This window comes from Pithys albifrons, chromosome 29, assembly GCF_047495875.1.
Source record: "Pithys albifrons albifrons isolate INPA30051 chromosome 29, PitAlb_v1, whole genome shotgun sequence".
Lineage (NCBI taxonomy): Eukaryota > Metazoa > Chordata > Aves > Passeriformes > Thamnophilidae > Pithys > Pithys albifrons.
In genome coordinates this window covers 5,155,865-5,175,990 of record NC_092486.1, presented here as the reverse complement: position 1 = coordinate 5,175,990, position 20,126 = coordinate 5,155,865, and the positions used below count along the sequence as shown (strand labels likewise).

The following is a 20,126-nucleotide window of genomic DNA, read 5'->3' as shown; positions in this document are numbered from 1 at the left end:
TCTGTCCTGCCACCCAAAAGCTCCTGAAAGGGTTTGCATGAATGAGCTGAGCCAGCTTTGTTTCTGCTCCCATGGTTTGCCCTTTACCCTTTGGCCTTTGCCCAGCTCTGTGGCCAGGGGAGTGGGGGTCTGGCCACAGATGACTGCACAGCTGGCCAGATCCTCTCACAGCAGCACAAAGAGCCATGGTGGGGGCCCGCAGCTCCTGCTGCTCCCTGGCCCCAGGCACTGCCATGCTGGTAAAACACCAAGCCCAGGATTTTTCTCCTGCTGGAAGGAAGGCTCCAGTGCAGTCCTGCCCGTGGGCTGTGCCCAGTGCTGCCCAGTGCCACAGACAGGGATGCTGCATCCCCACATGTTTGATGCTGCATCCCATCTCCACCCTGCTTCTCTTCCACTGTGCCTGTGCAGTGAACACAAGCCCTGCCAGCCCTGGGTTTGGCTCCTTGGTGTGAGCCCTCAGTGCTGGGGTGAACCCACTGAGGGCGGCCACCAGGCTGCACACCCAGCTGGGAGTGTGCCCCGTGCAGGTACAGGTGTGTGCCTGGTGGGCACTGCCACCAGACAGGGGCTCTGGGCTGGGTAACAGAGGAGTAGGAAAAGCTGAGAGGGGGAGCACGACACGAGGAGCTGTTTGTTTGATCAATGATTCACCAGATGTGTACACTGTACTCAAGGCTTGTAAACATACTTTAATGGCCAGCTGTAAATCCAGGCAGTAGCAGTGCCAGCTTCACGTCCTTCAGAAGTGTCTTAAGACCAGCAGAGGAAGAGCTCTGAATCACTGTGTTACAGGCTCTGTCAGCTCTGCAATTGTGCATGTAAATCAAAGAACCAACATCCTCAGGTTGCAATTATTTGAGTGTCAGCAAAGGTTTTATGACCAGCAGCTTCTCCTTTCTGGGTTCCCTGCAGTTCCTTGTCTTCCACAGATGGAATCTCCAGAGTGTTGGGTTTCTGTCCCAGTGCCCCAAGTGCGTGGCTGTGTTTTCACTGACTGTGCTGGAAGTCTCTTTTGTTAATCACTGAAGCACAGCGTCATTAGTGAGAAGTGCAGAGTGTACACAAAGAGGAACTTGCCAAATTACTAATAAGCAGAAACTCCATCCATCTTAATGAGACAGGGTTAAGAAAATAGCAACCTAGAATATACACAATGGAGCTTTTCCAAGCTGTTTATTTACTCCTGTTAGAAAGTAGTTCTGAGCTTCATCTCTGGTCCTGCTTGGAGACTGTCACATGTTTTCCAAACCACAGGCTTCTAATGCTCTTGCAAGTCATTAAACATGAGAAAGATAAATAAATAAGTGGATGGATGGCTCAAAAATTATTAGAAGAAAGACAGCAGATAGGATTGCCACAGAGAGGGAAGCATGGGGAGGTGTTTCCCATGGTGGGTGGGTCTCCAGCTCCCTTCCTTTGGGGTCCTCCCCAAAGCAGCTGAGGGTCCCCATGAGCTCAGGCACCACAGGGCTGTTCTTGGGCTCAGGCTCCCATCCCGCTGGCTCAGGGGTGTGATTTATAGCTCCCTGCTGACTTGCAGCACTTCCCCAAGTTCTTCTGGCAGCCCAGCAGGGGTTTGCACCCACACCAAGGTGCCTGCACACCTGTGCTCCCCAGCCACATTTTTGTTTTGTTGGGTAAGGAATGACTTGCAGCACCTTTCCCGTGCACAGCTCGGCTGCTGCGGTTTTATTGAACACCAGCACTCGCTGGATGTTATTCAGGCAAACTTTATATACACCACAGCCCCTCTCAGCAGCCTGCACCTGGTCCAGGGCAGAGCTGAGCCTCGTGGAGAAGAATGTGCTGTAATGCAGCAAGTTATTACAGGATAAATATTTATAAGCCCCTGTAAACATTTGCCATCAGTTCCCTCCTGGGACGAGGGGCAGACGGTCAGAGTTTCGACAGTGCTGAAGGCATTAGCTCTTGTAGTTCTTTATATGTTATCTCAGCTAGTAAACCCATTGTTGATAGTGTATAGTAATAGCATTTAATGGTGCTAATTTCACACTAACAGGAGACATCAGCTGGAATTGTTGCATGCCTTGATCTCAGCCCTGTTGTAGGCCAGCTCTTGGTGGAGTTATCCCTGCAGTCCCAGGGGTGCTGGGCACCTGGATGGGGTGCTGGGCACCTGGATGGGGTGCTGGGCACCTGGATGGGGTGCCTGAGTGGGTCTCCACAGCTGCCAATCCTCCCTGTGCAGATTGCCCTGTCGTGGGGTGAGGGAGTGTTCCCGTCTGCCTTGGTGTTATTGGAGCCTCGGAGTGACCCACTGAGCAAACCAGAAAACAAACACAGTAAAACCAACATCCTCCTCAGGGGCTGACCCCGGCAGGGCTACCAGCTCTTGGTGGTCCCAGGGGGTCTAACCTAAAGCAAATATTCCCTGGAAGTGTCCAGGAGCTGTCATGCCACAGGGGTGGCACGGCAGGCTCTCTGTGTGGGGACATGGAGGGTGGGCTGCCAGCACTGGTGTGTCCCATCCCCTCCTTGGAGAGGGCACGGGCACCAAAGGGCAGCACAGCCCCGGGGCAGGGACTGCAGGAGTCTCATTGCCCCCATCACTGCTGCCTCTGTTGGGGCTGAGACACAGGGCTGGGAAACTGGGGAAGAAATGCCAGGGCAGGCAAGGCCATGACTCCTCCATGCCCTGAAATGCAGCAGTAAAACAATGAGCCCTGGGCAACAGCGCTTGTTGCATGGGACTGTTTGGGGGCTTCACTTTGCTGCTCATGCACGAAAGCCAGTCATTTGGCAAAAATCAGCTCAGTTAGCAGGCATTGTTCCTAAAGAGCCAGGGCCTGAATGGGCTCAGGGCTAATATATTCTATTATCCCACGCCTGCCTGTTTCCCCGGGGCGGCGTGGAGGGAAAGGCGCATTCCAGGGAAGGCAGCCGGGGCAGAGTGTGCCCAGAGCAGCCAGAGAGGACGGGACAGGCAGGAGGGCACCGCAGCCTGGGGCACAGGGGCCACCACTCGCCCTGTCCCCACTGAGCACCTGCCACAGGTGGATGCTGAGCAGAGCGGGATGCGGAGCTGCGGGGCGGGGGCGGGCAGAGCGCCTGGTCCCGCGGGCTGCCAGGACAAACAATGGAGCCGAGAATAGGCACGGTTAATTGGGCTGGGCTTTTCACAGGGCAGGAGAGGGCTGGGGACAGCCAGAATGGTGCGTGGTGCAAAGCCTCTCATTATTCAAAAAGCAAATGTTAGCCCCTGTGGGAGAGGCAGCAATAAATGGCTATAAAGTAGGGTTAAATGATGACATTAGAGACTAGGCTGAGATTTAAGAAGCAGTAATTAAGATTAAAGAGAATGAGATTTAAGAAGCAGTAAGGGGCTACATGATTATGAAGGGAAAAGGCTGCAAAGGCTACACTCAGAAAAGTTTGTGCCAAATTTGGAAGGGGTTTGTGGAAAGAGCAGCCCTTCCTGGGCATCTGCTCTCTAAGAAGTCTTATATTGTGCATTAAGCAATTTAGTGGCCTAGACCAGAGCTGTTGGCTTCTTAATTTTGTTTGGCTTTTTCCCTTTCTCCTCCTTTTTTTTTTAATGGTTTGCTGGCAATTGTATTTGCTGGTCAGTTGTATTTCAGTTCACAATTCACTCTTGGCCTCCCATTCAGGCACTGCTGCTGTGAATGTGGGTATCAGCCACAGAGGAGAGAAGGGAGCCAGCAAAGACCTTCCCTGAGCCGAGTTCAAGAACTCTGCAGGCCGTGAGTGTGGTTGGATTTAGCAGCCAAGACATGCTGCACTGCAGCTTCCCTGCTTGGAAAGCTGGCAGGCTCAGCAGCCACTGCCCAGTGTGCCAGGGCTGCAGCCAAGCCCACTCATCAGTGTGGGATGCTCCAGGGCACATATCCTTGCAGTGATCATGGCAGGACACTTACCTGGTGCCACGTGGCATTTGACTTCCTACCTATGGTGTCCCCATCACTCCTCAGCCTGAAACAGAAGAATTGTAGCACTGCCAAAGTCAAATGCCCATTGCCACTCTGCAAATGGAGGGGCTCTGACACTTCCCTATGATCTTGACATGGAAAATGCAGTCACTGTCACAGTCTGGCTCCTAACTGGAGACTCGTGCCCATGGATGTAACACTTGGGTGCCAATAAAGATGTTTGAGTAAAGCCTCGAGCAGATCAGTGCCCTGTTCCATGTTTCACCTTACACCTGCCACACAGCACTACATTCTTAAAATAATGTGTTTCAGAGTCTCCAAACCCGTTTTGGTAAAAGCAAATTCTGTCAGAATTTCTCGAGGGACCAAAAGTTAATTTTGCAGCTATTTCTTGGTGCAATAATCAGTGCTTTGCCAACATTTCCTGAGCCCAGGCAGCAGGAGAGGACCTGCTCCATCCAAGTGCCTCTTTCACTCCACTACAGGCACCTTTAGGGCACGGACGTCTCCTGTTTACTGCTGAATTCTTCACTTCATTAGTGGCGCTAACAGGCTGCTCTCTTCTGCTGGCCCGCGGGTGAAAGTGGCTCTTTCAGGCTCCCAGGCTTCAGAGCCTCTTCCATTTACCTCTCAATGAGGTGTAGTTCCTGTACTAAACGGCACAAGCTGTTCGAGCCAAAGGCAGCAGCAGGAACAGGAGCTTTGGAGGGTCCGGAGGAGGGAGCTCGGGAGAGCCCAAGGGCACGAGGTGGGCAGAGCTGCTCAATGTGCACAAGGACCGAGCCGGCTCGTCGTGCCCGGCGTGCGCCCGGGGACACTGCAGTGGTACCCGGGTGGGCTCAGGGCCACCATCCTGCACGTGCCCAGCTCCGGCTCTGGGGGGAAACGGGTCTTTGCCAGCCTGGGGAGCTCAGAAAGACGGGGAATGAATGCAGCTCCTGCTCCCCCGGAGCCGGGTTCTCACGCGCGGTACCACTTTAAGGAACAGACCTTCGCTCTGTGTGGTTTTTTAAACTTCTTTTCCTTTTTTTTTTTCTCCCCCAAATACCATAGTTTCTGTTGGAATTTGTCCACAGGGAAATGAGGTCTGCGCGGTCCAGCCCAGGTTCACAGAAACATCTGCAACCTTGGAGGAGCCGCTCGGGAGCGCCGGGACCGCTTCGAGCCCACCGGGGAAGGAGCCGGGCGATGCCCGGGGGGGAGCTCAGCGCTCCCGGGACCCCTGAGCCCCCATCAGGCCCTGGTCCCGCTGCAGGTGGTGCGGGGCCGGGCCGGCTTTGCGGGGCCGGTTTGCGGAACGGGTTTGCGGGGCTGGGCTTTGCGAGGCCAAGTTTAATGGGGCCGGCTTTGCGGGAATGGGTTTAGAGGGGCTGGGTTTTGCGGGGCCGAGTTTAACGGGGCCAGGTTTGCGGAGCCAAGTTTAACGGAGCTGGGTTTTGCGGGGCCGGTTTGCGGGACCAGGTTGGGTTTGCGGGAGTGGCTTTGCGGGAGTGGCTTTGCGGAGCTGGAACTTGCGGAGCCCGATTTAACGGGGCCGGTTTGCGGGAACGGCTTTGCGGGGCCAGGCTGGGTTTGCGGGAGTGGCTTTGCGGGAGTGGCTTTGCGGAGCTGGGGCTTGCGAGGCCCGATTTAACGGGGCCGGTTTGCGGGATGGCTTTGCGGGGCCAGGTTGGGTTTGCGGGTCCGTCGGTGCCGCGCCGGAGGCGTGGCCGGGGCGGGCGGGGCGGGCCGCGATTGGCTGTCGGGGCGCTGATTGGCAGCGGCGGGCGGGCGCGCGGCGGGCGGCGCGGCGCTGATTGGCTGGGGCGCGCTCACAAACCCGCGGCGCGGCCGGAGCGGGGCCAGAGCGGGGCCGGGACAGCGCCGGGAGCGGGAGTGGGAGTGGGAGCGGGAGTGGGAGTGGGAGTGGGAGTGGGAGTGGGAGCGGAGGGGCTGGGGCTGGGGCTGCTGCTGCTGCTGGGGCTGCGGCGGGTCGGGGCCCCGGGGAGGGAGCTGCGGGGAGGGAGCCCCGAGGCGGCCGCCGACAGCGGGAGGCGCCGTCGGGGCCGCACCGTCGGCGGTCGCGGCGATGGGCAGCATGCGGGGGCCCGGCGGGGCCGTGCTGCGGGCGCTGGTGTCGGTGGCCGCCGGGCTGGTGGCCTGCGGCGGGGCCAGCGAGTATGACTATGTGAGCTACCAGTCCGACCTGGGCCCCTACCCCGGCGGGCGCTTCTACGCCAAGCCCCACCAGTGCGTGGCCATCCCCGCAGACCTGCGGCTCTGCCACAGCGTGGGCTACGACAAGATGGTGCTGCCCAACCTGCTGGACCACGAGACCATGGCCGAGGTGAAGCACCAGGCGAGCAGCTGGGTGCCGCTGCTCAACAAGAACTGCCATATGGGCACCCAGGTCTTCCTCTGCTCCCTCTTTGCCCCCGTGTGCCTGGACCGGCCCGTCTACCCCTGCCGCTGGCTCTGTGAGGCCGTCCGTGACTCCTGTGAGCCCGTCATGCAGTTCTTTGGCTTCTTCTGGCCAGAGATGCTCAAGTGTGACCAGTTTCCCCAGGATGATGTCTGCATTGCCATGACAACTCCCAATGCCACCGAGGTCTCCAGGCCCAAAGGTAAGGCATGGCCGGTGCTGCAGCCTTGCTCCTGTCACTCCTGTGTGAGCTGACAGAGCCGGTGTTAGCCCAGGAGGGGCTGGTTGGGACTAGAGGGGGTCTTGCAGCAGGAGGAGGCTCACCTGAACTCTGTTTCTTGGTAGCAGCCCTCCTCCAGCCTGTGAGCCCTGTCCCAGGGGAGGCTGCATGCCCTGCCAGCTCCTCATCCCTGTCCCAGAGCCAAGCCTCAGGTCAGGCTGTTTGGGGCACAGCTGGTTCTGAGCCCCACACAGGCACTGATGGACCCTCTGACCCCGGGTGCTGCACCACCCTGGCAGCAGTTCTGCTCCCCATCCCAACTCCTGCAGTGCTGCTCTGGGCAGCAGGAGGACACTTGTCTCCTGCAGCAGAAAGTGCTGGCTGACCAGTCAATAGTGACTGTGGTCCTGGCAGGATCCCCCACGTCCCCTCCATCCTGGGGCAAGAGGCTGGGCTGTTGGTTGCTGGGCATGCAGTGGAGATCCAGCCCTGCCCTGGGTGGGCTGTGGGCTGGAGAGGGGGCAAGAGACCTCCAGGAAATGACCAGGGAAAGTGGATGTGGTTCACATTTGTTTCCACTGCAAGCAGCACGTTCCTGTGGTGCCAGACTTGCTTGTTTGTGTGTGAGTTGCAGTGAGTCTGGCTTGTTGCTGGAAACTTTACAATAAGAAAATATCCTGGTGTCAACTTTGGCATTCTCAGTTGGAGAACTGTGAAAGGCTGGTGGGAGGGATGTTTGTGGAGGGAGATGGCAGAAGGTTCTGATAGAGAGCAGTGCTTTTTGGTGAGCAGAGCTTAACTGAAAGGGATTGGCACTCCTGATTCCACAGGGGGATAGTGATGGGCACTGCTGATCCCACCAGCCACCAGCTGCCTTTTGCAGTTACCTGTACAGACAAAGGCCATATGTGGTGCTTTGCTGGCAGCCCTCACTCAGCTGGTGGGGACTGTGCAGTGTCATCCTGCCTGTCCTAAAGGGACTTACACTTCAGGGAGCCCTTCTGATACGGGACAGAAAGGGAGTGCCTCCTGCAGCAGAGGAGAGATGCTCTGGGGTGTCTCCAGGAGCCTTGTGGAGGCTCATGGAGGGCAGTGAGAGCAAAGAGGCAGTGGCTGTGGGCTGGCAGGCACAGGGGACACCCAAGCTCAGCACCCAGAGGAGCTGTACATGGGACTCTGTGTCGTGTCTTGACAGTGGCACCCAGAGCCAGGTGGAGCGGGAAGCTTGTGCCTGTGCCAGGGGCTGAGCTCTGGCTGCCCTCATTCCCAGGGACCCAGCCTGTCCCAACAGTGGCACAAGTACAGCCACACTGGCTTACCCTTACTGATGTAATTGCTGGAGGAAGCTCTTTGTTTCCAGGAAGGCTCTAAAATAATATGTCCTGTGTGAACCTGGACCCTTGGTCAAGACCACAGGCAGGTCCTGTGTTGCAGGTACAAAGGTTGCTTTTATTCCCCAGGGACTTGCAGCCAAGCATGCTCCTGAGGCAGCTGGGTCTGAGCTGCCCCTTCCAAGGTCTGAAACAGAGTGAGCTGTTTGCAGGTCATTCATTTTACAGACATTAATGTGCCAAGACCCTGGAACCGTCTTCTGGATAAGCAGCATCTGTCATGTTTTCACATGTGTAGTTGCAACTTTCTGGTCACCTTTCAGACCTGTCTGGACAGCAGCACTGGGGTGGGACATTACTGCTTTCTTTTGGTGCCCCAGAGTGAGCAGAGCAAACTCCAAGTTAATTGCAAGCACTGCTGTGATGTGAACCCCCACTGAGGATCTGCTGGTGGCTCAAGGTGACAACAGGGTCCAGACTTTGGTTCTGGCACTGCCACCTCCTGCAAATGCAGAGTCCTCCTGGGTGAGCTGCTGCTCAGCCCTGGTCCCTGTGCTGCTTGGGTCCTTCCCTCTGTCTGGGCTCTGCCATGAACACTCTGTCCATGATTTGTCTGCATTTTCTGTCAGTGCCAACTCCTGGAGCCCCTTCAACTCTTGGGCACTGGGGTGTTTCCTGTTGGTTCAAAGAGGGGCAGAACTCAGCAGTGTCCCCCCTTTTCTCTCAGCACTAATAAGAACGAGCCCTTTCAGTATTTTTCCCCATTAACACCTTGAAATTGGAATTTGTTTCTGCCTCTCAAAGAGCTGACCTGTTGAATTCCTTTCTCCTTATGCACAGGCGGTAAAGCCTGCAGGCCCACGGGATGCATCAGGGGAGTTGCAGATTAATACAGCATTACACATTCCTTCTCCTGCCCCTGGAGTAAGCTGGCTCTGCAGCCAGGCATTGGAAAATGGTCAGCAGGGAACAAGCGAGCTGGAAGCAGCCTGAGGTTGTGCTTGGAGTGGAGCCGTCAGACGGGCCCCAGCCGACCTGCAGCAGGCCAGGAGGGTGAGCTGAGACATCAGCCACGGTGCCTGGGGAGGAGTGGGAGGGCAGGTGGGTTTGGGGCAGCTGTGGCTCCACAGAGCAGCAGTTTGTGGGGTACAGAGCTGGCCAGGCCTCCAGTGTTTGTGTTCCTGACCATGACATGATGTGGTGTCCCAGGGCAGAGAACAATTTCCCTTCCTGTCAGCACAGGACAGTGTCCCCTACAGTCCTGCTATGCTGTGACAGTGCTGGAGAATGAGTTGATTTAGATTGGACATAAGGAAGAAGTTTTTCTGAGGGTTCCAGAACACTGGCACAGGTTATCCAGAGATGTGGTGAATGCCTCGTCCCTGGAAGCATCCGAGGTCAGGTTGGGTGGGACTCTGAGCAAACTGATTGAGTCAGGGCAGGGGTACATGAGTGAGGCTGCTGCTCGTGGAAGGGGCTACCCAGGGGCTCCCAGCTCCAGCCTGTGGGGTGGCTGCTGCCTCTGGGTGCTGGCACAGCAAGGCAGGGGTCCCTGCCACCCTGGGTGTGCCAGAGCCTGCCCAGAGGCTGCTGGAGCACAGCTAGAACAAAGCCTGTGTTTGCACCAGGGAACAATGAGTCTTATTTTCCATTTTTGGGGGTTTTTTTAAAGTGGTTTTCTGGGAAGCTCATAGGGTGGATGCAGCAGTGGCTTTCATGTTTGTCTGACTGGTGTGGGCTTGACCAGCCTCCTCACGTGCACTTTGGCTGCTGAGGCAGGTTGAAGTGCTTTGCATGGCAGGAACCCCCCTTGTTCCTGAGGGTGGTCCTCAGCACAATGACAAACTCCTGGCTCTGCAGCAGATGCAGCACTGAGGCTGTCGCCCTCCTGGGAACACCCTCTCTCCCTTGTCATGAGCTAATTAAGTGTGCAGCCTGGAAGAAAATATTCTGAGTGCTGATTTTAAAAATAAAGTGTTGGGGATGTCTTGTCTTCATGTCCCCAAGGGCTGGCCTCTGCCTGTGTCACTCCAAGTTAACATGGTAATAGTGGCAATTGCACGTTAGGGGTTTGGAAGAGGAGGTTACCCAGATGATAGGGAGGTGTGGAGGTGCTGGGAGTGGGACTGTGGAGCTGAGTGTTGCTGCTCTGAAGGCTGATTTGTGGCTCACACAGAGGGGAGAGCGGAAGGCCAGTTGCTCTGCATGTGTGATTAATAAAGTCATGGTGCATGTCCCCAGGAATTAGCATTTGGCACAGAACAGATTTAGGGGTGGCGAGAAGGGAAGAACAAGCCACAGAAAACAAATGTCTCGCCTGGAGCCCCGTGGGGCATCTGTGGCTGAGGAGACACGACTCTGTGGTCGTGGCTGTGCCCCCCTCACCAGGCGTGCTGGCTCTTCACCCTCTTTCTGGGACACATCTCTGCTCTTTGGGCTCAGCAATGCTGTGGGTTTGCTGGCCTGGCTGAGGGCTGGAAGGCTGTGAGTGCTGTGTCTGCACACAGGGACCGGCAGATGTTTTGCTGCAGTGTTGTCCCTGAGAGTAACTCCCTTGTGTGGGAAGAGCCCTCCGTCCTGCTGGACCGGGAACAAGCAGCATCTCCCAGCTCAATAAATTCATCTGCCAGTAGCACAGATCTCCGTCTGTGCTGCTGGGTGGTCTCAGCTCTGGCTGCAGATGGGAACCTGGAAACAGATCCTTATTCTCTGGTTGAAGTGAGCTTTCCTCCCAGGACAGATCCCAGTGAAATCTCCTGGGCTGATGTTTCTCAAGAGGCGGATGTTGGCCACTGCCAGGGTCTGGCAAGCAGAGCCAGCTCTGCTCCACTGGAGCCGTGAGGCTGCCCTGGGCTCAAAACAAAGAGAGAAGATTGGCCCTCCTGGGGTTGTGCTGGAGTGGGGTGGTGCCTGCAAGAGTCGTGCAGTCTAGGTAGGGCCGAGGTGTGAGCTTAAAAATGCAGAGCTCTCCCAGTCCTGAGCCCCCTGCCTGGCACTGGGGTGGCCCTTTGGTGCATGAGCCATCCCTGGGTATTCTCCTCCTGCTGTGCAGGGGTTTGGGCACCGTGTGCTTTGCCTTGGCATGCCCTGGGGTGGGAGTGTCAGCAGGCTGTGGGCCATGCCCCACAGTGACCAGCTCCCCTCAGCTGACTGCCTGGTCCTGAAAACTGTTCTACTTGCCAGGGCTGTCCTCTTGCTCTTGGCAGCTGCCTGCTCCTGCCTGTGCCGTGCCCTGGGGCCACTGACAGCATTGGAGTGGGGTTGGCAGGAGGCTGCCCTGTGAGCTGGTGGATGGCTCCTATCCCCAGACAGGGTGTTGTCCTGCAGGACTGGAAGCTGGCAACCTGGGCACATGGTCCCCTCGAGGGCAGCAGTCTGACAGTGTGAGCTGCCTGGCTCTGCAGTGCTGCTTCAGCTGGTTTCTCACTGCCTCTCTCCACTTCTCTTCTCTTGGCAGGAACAACTGTGTGTCCTCCTTGTGACAATGAGATGAAGTCAGAGGCCATTGTGGAGCACTTGTGTGCCAGCGAGTTTGGTAAGAAGGAGCACTTGGGGGCATGGGGAGGCTTCCCAGGTGGGCACGGGGCAGCGTGGCTCCTGTGTGGGCTGGATTGGGCCCCCTGGGTTTCCCTGCCTGCTCTGCTGTGACGGTGTGGCCCTGAGGCCAGTGGTGTGTGCCTCTAGATGTCAGTGTGGGTGCGTGGAGGCGGGCACAGGGACGGGACTGCACTGGATGTGTCTGAGATGTGCCCAGCTCCTGCAGCCAGGCACGTGGGGACAGGGGTGGTGGTCCTGAGGCAGTGCCCGTGCACCGCATGGCCCCAACGACGGTGCTGGGCATCTCCCCTGCTCCTCCTGGGAAATGTGGTGTGGGACAGTCCCCCTGGGAGTGGGGCCACCTGCCAAAGCAGCAGTGCTGCTGTCGGCCCCAGCAGAGCCTTGGTCTGGGGCCAGGGCTGGGGCAGAAGTGGCAGTGCCGGTTCTTTGCTGAACTCGAGGGGGCTGTAACTTAACCCTGGTGTTCACAAGCTCTTGTGTGATTGCAGGAGTAACGTGTAGCATGGACCCTTACCTCTGCCTGCAAGCATGAATGAGGAAACCAGCCTCCCTCTTCCCTGGATTGCTTGTACTGCTGCGTTTCTTTTTAACAAAGTTGTGCTGCTCTTGTCAAATCGAGGTGTAAAGCCCCAAAGATAGTCCTTGTCCAGCTAGGGCCAAGCTGTGAGCTTAAAAATGCAGAGCTACTGGAAAGCTGTGTCCTAAATATATTATGAGTGAGTGAGACAATCAGAGATAAACTGAACTTCATTTAAAAAAAAAAAAAGATTATCACAGGGAAAAATATTAGCTGGCTCAGATCAAACCCAGAATTAACTGGTTTTGACATCCTTGCTGGTGTATGTAACTTTCCCGGAAGGTTATTAAAGGCATATTGAACAAGGTGTGCATTCCTGGGGGATTAACACTTGAATGTGCCCTGTGCTGGAGCGTGCTATGCAAACCCAAACCTGCTCTGCATGCTGGCGTGTTACCCTTTCTGCTGGAAATGAATTCTCAACTCTCCTGCAGATTTGGTATGCCAGAAGTCCTAAGTTCAGCTCAGACTTTTTCTAACAGGGAAAACCATCAACAGGAACACCCATGCAATAGTCTCCCAGGAATGTGAATACTTCTGGCCTGGTCAGGGAATGAAGCAGACATTCAGTGCACAGCCTGGCTGGGGAGCAGGGGATGTTGGGCACCCAGAGCTGGGTGAGCTGGGGTGTGCAGAGCTCAGGCATGTGATGGGAGCTGAATCACAGCTGCCCCTGCCCCACTGCATATGTGGGGAGAGACTGGGGAGAGTTTCCCAGCTGGTTGGGAGAGGGAGCAAGTGGCCTCTGGGACCAGCCCACCTGGTTTGGGCAGGAGCTGCTGCCTGGGCTTGAGTGATGCAGAGGCTGTGGCTGGGGGACCTCCATCCCAGAGGAGGAGTCAGGGGCACTGGCTGGTGGCAGTGGTGGCTCCATTGCTGGTGTGTCACTGCAATACCCATCACCTTGGCAGAAAAGTGAGTCGAGGTGGCATTCTACTGGTGGGCAAGTGCTGGGAAGGTAATAACAAGTTTAACCACGTGCTTGTCATCAGCTTCTGCCACTAAATATCCTCCTGTGCTCTGGGACAGTTACACAACAGGGAGCAGAGGCCAAACCAGAAGAATTTGTGGCCTCGGCAGAGCGGCTTTGGGGGCAGTGACTTGCCCACAGAGTAAGTTGTTACTGGGAAATACTGTGGTGACAGTGTCCAAAGGATGGAAATATTTCTTGGCAGATATGGCAAGTTTGTAGCCAGCTGTGGAGCGGGAGCAAGGGATGGGATGCAATGCAGGTCCTACCTGTGCCCCATGAGGGAGGGCAGTGTGGGGGCTCTGGGAGATGTCTCAGCCAGAGTGAGCAACTAGTGGAGGAGGCATTGGCTTCAGGAAGTTTTCCCAAAACATGGTCCGTGGCCCTTGGATCTTTGTTTAGTCTTGGGGGTTTACTGTCATGGGGTGATTTCTCAAGGAGAGCTGTTTATCTGGCACTAAAATAAACTCCCGACCCTTCAGACTGAGGTTTCTCACATACATCCACCAAGGTAAACACTGGCAGCTGACAGGTCACAGATCCTCATCAAAGCCAGACATGTACAATAAATGTTTAAACTAACATGTGCTGCATGGGGCAGCTGTTGGTGGGTCCTGCACTGATTCCCACTGTGTCATTACTGCAGATTTCTCTTACATCCCAGGAGCTCGTTACAGACAAGAGGTGAGGAGCACTTTGCCCACCATGGATATGTGGCTGTGTAGCAGCCCTGGGAGTGATCCTGAGAACTGTGCAGGAAAAGAGCTGCAGCCAGCTGTGGACACAGGAAGACTGTAAAGAAAAGGCAGAAGAGGGTCTTGGAGAAGGTGCTGGGGCTCAGAGGGGTGCCAGGAGGCTGCCAGCCTCATGATCCAGCAGAACACTCGGGGTTTGCCTTTGTTTGAGCAGTGATGAATGTGGGCTCCGGGGTGCTGGTTTGAGGTCGCTTGGCAGCTCCTCCAAGAGCAGGACAGCTCTGGGTTAGGTGTCAGCATGGGGTGCCAGGCCTCTGGCCTGGGCACAGAGCAGTGCAGGGTAGGTTTTGGTGCAGTGCTGGTGTGCTGGGGCAGCGATGGATGCAAGAGGAAGCGTGAGATCGGCCTCCCATGCCCCCACAGCTGCCTCCCCCGGCTGTCCTGGGCTGCAGCCAGCGCTTGTTTCTTACTCCTGGAGTTCATTCCACTCTCTGTTTCTCTTAGTGATTGTATTTATTGTTTCTGCCCTTTTTCTGGGGTCTGAGGGGATCCTGCTGAACGGGCTCTGTGGCACTGGGGACTGCAGAACAATCAATACATGCTGTTTATTTTTTCCCGGTGACTGACAGCTCCTTGCCTGCAGTCTTCTCCTGTTACAGCCCTAATGTGTCTTCTGGCAGGTTTCCTCCTTCTCAGTGATTTCTAAAGGAAGGAGAAATGAGGCTGAAGGAACAGTGAGGCTTTCCCTTCTCTCATATTCCCTTTCCTGACCATGAGGTGCTGAAGTGGGGCCCCTGCCTGTGCAGGCAGGAGAACAGCAGAGATGATGTGCTGGTCACAGGCTCCTTGTGCTGAAAAAGAGGGGCTGGAGGTGCCTGTGGAGCACACTCCTGGTGGGTGCATGGTGGTGGGTGGTGAGCAGGGCACAGGTGCTTCTGGTCTCACACTGGCTGCCCCAGTATGGTGCTGTCCTTGGAGAAGGTTGTGCTGGAACTTGAGTGTCCTGTGAGAGGAAATGGGAGGATGGGCTGGTGGGTGGGACATGGACCCTGCAGCTCTCAGGGGTGGTGAGTGCTGGTGCTGCTGCTGGTGCCACAGTCAATGCCAAGTGTAGCTTGTGGCTGTGGTGCAGCTGCTGGACTGGAAAGGTGGCACATGCTTGTGCTGTGGACAACCCTCTGGGTCTCTTCCTGGGGTCAGCTCCTGCCTGGCAGCCACAGCTGAAGATTTAGTGTGTCCAAGCAAACACATTGTGAGGTCTCGGAGGTGATTCTGGCCCTTTCCTGCTCGGTGCTGAGATGGATTTGGTGCAGCCTGGGGGAGCAGAAAGGCCAAGGCTCCCAGGGAGGAAGCCCCGAGCCAAGGGCTGCATCCTGCTGTGTGATGGTGAGCCCTTGGGGTGGGATGTGCACTGGGAATGAATGTGCCCTCAGGTGCTGCTGTTCTGGTGTGCGTGGGAGGTGCTGGAGCTGCGTGTCCAGCCCTGCTGCTGTGGAACGTGGCTTTGATGCCTCCCTTGGAATATGGACTGGAGGTTGGGGAATGTGGCCCAAGTTGGGGAGCAAGGTGGGGCCAGGTCACTGCAGAGGGGTGAGGCCTGAGCAGTGATCATCATTCTTGTGTGATTGCTCACCCTGCAGCACTGCAGGCAGCAAAGCTTGGCGGTCCCTGAGCCAGGCTGTGTTTACCTGGGCAGCACCACAGGCTGTTGCTGGTGACAAGGACATCACTGCTGGGAAGAGCAGAGTCTGACACAAACTCCTTGCACCCCTGATCAGCCTCCTCCTTCATCCCCCTTGGCGTTATCCCATCTTGGCTCGGTGTGCTGCTCTGCACGAGCGAGGTTTGGATGAGGTTTTGGCTCACATCTGGATTTATGGTTCCCCTGGGCAGCCCCCATGAACCTGCATCGCTGGCTCACAAACTGCTGTGCACAGGGAGGGGAGCAGCTGGGAGCTCCATGGCACAGGATTACCAGGCCTTCTTTGTCTCCCATGCACTGTGGTGCTTGGAGTAGGACAGCACCTCCACCAGCTGCCAGAGCCTTTTCTTCCTCCAGCAGCAAGGGTTGAACCTTGCAACGATCACAGCAAAGCAGTTTGCAAACAAGCCATTTGGCAAAAATCTCTTATTGTGCCATTATAATGGTGTTTTACCATCCCTCCTGCACTGGCCACTCCTGTGCTTAGCACAGGGGCTCCAAGTCAGCACAGATAAAGAATCTGCAGCTCACATTTGAGGGGTGTTCTGCTGCTGCCCAGTTAATGTCATGGAGCTTAGAGCAGCCTGAAAACCACTTGCTTCATTTTCCAGATATGTTGCAAACTGATCTGGTTCAGCATCTCTAGCTCCCTAAAGCTGGAATCTCTTTAGCCCCTTAAGCATCCTGAGTTTGGAAAGCAGATGGAATGAAAATTTCACGTAGGTTTGCAGTCCTGGATTACTTCCTTGTACAGTAACAGTGTAACACGACAGGGCCCTTGGCAAACCCAGTGGGCGTTTTTGGCACGGGGGCAGACAAGGAGCATTGCTCCTGTTGCCAGGGCAGTGGATGGGAGCAGAAGGGTGATCCTGAGTCTGTGCTGCCTGCTTGGGGTTGTCAGCATGCTGTCCTGCTGCCATCCCTTCCTGGAATGGGGAGCAGTGCTGCTGTCCAGGAAGCAACACGTGTTTGCTGCTACATGTTCCAGCAGAGCAAGACTTCAAGGAACGACGCTGTGGGGACCTGCCTCCCTGCCAGAGCCAGAGGCTCCTGTGGGCTGCCTGCACCCGCCCTCAGACTCAAATGAGAAGGGACAGCAGCCAATTAATCACCTCTCTGAGCACTAGTTATCTGCAGCTCTGAAGTAAACTCCCAAACGATGGAAATATGTTAGTAATTTTTGGCCATATGTGCTTTCCCCCAAAAAAGAGGCAGAGCCAAATGGCACAGACGTGATACTTTAATGTACAACACATTTTCATCATTTTTACCATGTATGCAAAATTCCTCTTCATGGTCATGCAAAGGAACATTAATTTTTTTTTGGTTGTGATTAACTCAGGAAGATGCTGAACCCAAAGAGGAGAGTATTTTCCATGGAGGTTGTGTCAGACCAACTCCCCTTCTCCTGGGGAAGGTGCAGGCACATGTCTGCTCCAGGCATGGCTGTGTGACAGGGTCTCCACAGCTCCCATGCAGAGACATCCAGTGCTTGGAAACGTGTTTCACAGGCACCTGAGGGCTGGTGTGACTGCAAACACATGCTTGATAAACCAAATTGACCTTTTAAATGATCCTTTCAAGAGTATCTCTATGCCTCTAGAGCAGGAAAATCACCTTGTTTACTCAGCTAAGGTTTTGCTTGCAAAGAGCTCACCGACAGCTGAACAAGTCCCCTCTCAAATGGAAAGCACTGGATGCTTTGCTGGGGGAAGGGGAACAGGGGTGTCAGTGTTTTACCTTGATGCTCTCCCAGGTGTGGGGACAGCTCTGTCTCAGGCACAAGGTTTGTGTGTCACTGTGGGCCAAGTCACAGCTGGGGTGATGGTGTGGAGCAGGGGGTACAGGAGCTGAGTGGGGAGAAGGGGGATGAGGAGTGGAGTGGGCACTGCACCTCTGCAGGGGGGCAGGGCACTGCTGCTGTCCTGGGGCCACGGTGCCACTGCCCCCCAGCCCCAGTTAGCAAAGGCTTTGTGCTGGCGAAGGCTGCTCAGGAGTTGTTTTGTTTTTCCCCTCTCTCTGGCTTGTTTTACAGCTCTTAAGATGACCATAAAGGAAGTGAAGAAGGAGAATGGGGACAAGATGATCATCCCACGGAAGAGGAAGGCACTGAAGTTGGGGCCCATCCGGAAGAAGAACCTGAAGAAGCTGGTGCTGTTCCTGAAAAACGGGGCAGACTGTCCCTGCCACCAGCTGGACAACCTCGGCCACTACTTCCTCATCATGGGCCGTCAGGTGAAGACCCAGTACCTGCTGACAGCCATCTACAAGTGGGACAAGAAGAACAAAGAGTTCAAGAAGTTCATGAAGAAGATGAAATCTCCCGACTGCCCCACGTTTCCGTCCGTTTTCAAGTGACACAGTGGGCGGCGGGGAAGCCGCCGCCTGGACCTGTGCGGGCGGGCACGGCAGCTCGGGCTCGCTCCTCTGCAGCAGGGAGGCTGGAGCCAAGCCCTCCTGCTCCTCCATCCTGCTCCTCAGAGCTCCCTGACTGACCGCAGCCCTCCCACAGCCCTGGGCACGCGGCGTGTGCGCACCCAACAGGCGCTGAGGTCACACATGGTTTATGTCCACAGTACCCAAGGACCTGTTACTCTACAGATATGTAAAACCATTGAAATAGCAGCTGTCAGGTAAAGGGGGCAAGCAGAGGGGTGTGAGGTGATGTCAAGAGGTTACATGCTTGCAGAAAGGACCCTCGTGGCCATGTCCCTCCTGTCTTCATGGCTTCAGGATTGCTCCAGATTCCTGTATGAACCAGAGCTGGCCAATTAGACACATCCCATCCTCATGATCAAAGTTAATAAACGAGTAGTGGAGAGCCCATTACAACCTCTGATGAAACTTCTCATAGCTAATTGCCCTCACTGTAAAAAAATCCTGTTATAGTCTAAACCTGCTTTGTTTAAGCCTTAACCCCAGATCCTTAAGGTGCCTTGAAGGGCTGGAGCCCTCCCTCACCAGCATCTCCTGCAGTGTCTCACCAGGCACCTGCCCTGGCCTCTGCCAGTCCAGCTGAGCCCCTCGTGCCCAGTGCTGTGCTGCTCCCTGGCAGCCTTGGAGCCCCCAGGCCGTGCCCAGCATGTTGGTGTGCTGGCCATGGGGCTGGGGGCAGAGGGGCTCTCTGCCTCCATCTGTGCCTTCGGCCTCACGGGGGCCCCGATATCCAGCTGGGCTCCCCTGTCCTCAGCCTGGTGGAGCCCAGACCTGCTGTCCCATCTCAGCCCCCTGCAAAGGTGTGCCCACTGGCCTGCCCAGGGCTCTGGCTGGGGGGGAGCTCAGCTCCTCCAGTTTGTGTCACTCCCTCACTTTACCACTGATGTTTTTATAGTCCCTTCAGGCTGCTGGTGAAGAACCAGAGTGCAGAAGGCTGAGAACTTGTCCCTGTGGAGTGCCACAAGGAACTCATCGTCTCCCTCTTTGCTGTCCCTGTGGGACCCATCAGCCTGGGGTTTTGTCTGTTTGATCTGTGACAACTTGGCTTTGTATCATTCTACTTTTTTTTCCCCCCCTAATCAAAATGTTGTCTTTGTATGATTTCAAATAGTTTATGAAAGACAAAGAATATCTCATCCAAATGATTACATTTATTGACTAAACTGAAATTCATTATTCTGTTAATTGGACAAGTTCTCTTTTCCATAGACCCATATCATTCTACATTGATTATCCTTCCTTGCCTCCATTCAGTATTCTCATCCATCACTAATACTCCAAGAGAATGAACATCTGAGATCTGAGATAATCCTGTTGTATCACAGTTAAATGAAATAACAAATTCATATTTTGGGGGTTTGAACCAAGCCCACTCAAAGCTGGTAAATTAATTATTCCTTATCCCAGGAGTGCTGTTTATTCCCCACGTGGGGACAGAACTGTGGACTTGGTTGTAGAAGAATTCCATGAAGAAGCCAAGCACTCTGAGGAATGATGTTTCACAGCTAACAGAGAGATGGATTTAGGACATGAACTTTGTAGAGAGTCCCACTAGGTTGTCTTAGACCACCATTTGTAGTAGTGTTGTTTCTTTATTGCAAAATTAATCATTGTAGATAATGTGCTTTTATCAGTGAAGTAAATAAATAAATAAACCACAGGCTTTAACATCCCAGGTTAATTAGGTGAGTGATGAAGAGAGCTGACAAATCCAGCTGTTGGGAAGCTGAGTGGGGTCATGGTGAGCTGAAAGGTTGGTTGTCTGTGAGTGCCCACAGTGGCAGCACCTGTACAAGCCCTGCAGGGACTGGGGCAGGGACCCCCATCTCCCGTGGCTGCCCTTCCTGAGCACAGTGCAGCAGAGGAGCTGGCTGTGCCTGAGGGAGCTGCTGCTAAATCTGCCAAATGATTCCATTGCAGTGATTCCCCCAATCCCCCTTTTTCTAGAGATGCTGTTTCCTGACTTGCACTGGTGCTTTTGGGGCTGCTGTGGTGTGACTGGCTGTGAGTGTGCTGGAGGAGCCCAGCCTGGAGGCTCTTGGTGGTCCCAGGGCCTTGGAACAGACTGCCCAGGGAAGTGGTGGAGTCATCATCCCTGAAATTGTTCAAGAAATGACTGGATGTGGCACTTTGTGCCACTTTGGTTGATGTGTTGGTGTTCAGTGAAGGGTTGGACTCAATGATCTTGGAGGTCTTTTCTGACCTTGGTGATTCCATGATTCCATGCTGCCCTGCTGCTTGCAGGGAGAGCAGGTTTCCTTCCTGGGAAGCTGCTGCTGCTTCAACCAGTCCTGGCTGCAGCTCAGAGGTTGTTTTAATCAAAGT

The 20,126-nt window shown here is 55.2% G+C and overlaps 1 protein-coding gene across 1 annotated transcript; it reads left to right on the top strand.

Annotated features, from left to right (window-relative positions):
- The first annotated feature begins 5,855 nt into the window (after window positions 1-5,855).
- On the top strand, window positions 5,856-19,474 carry SFRP1 (secreted frizzled related protein 1). Its single transcript, XM_071579256.1, has 3 exons — window positions 5,856-6,514; window positions 11,321-11,398; window positions 17,401-19,474. Exons 1-3 carry the CDS (start codon window positions 5,980-5,982, stop codon window positions 17,721-17,723), a joined length of 936 nt encoding a protein of 311 aa, XP_071435357.1. The 5' UTR covers window positions 5,856-5,979; the 3' UTR covers window positions 17,724-19,474.
- The last annotated feature ends 652 nt before the right edge of the window (window positions 19,475-20,126 follow it).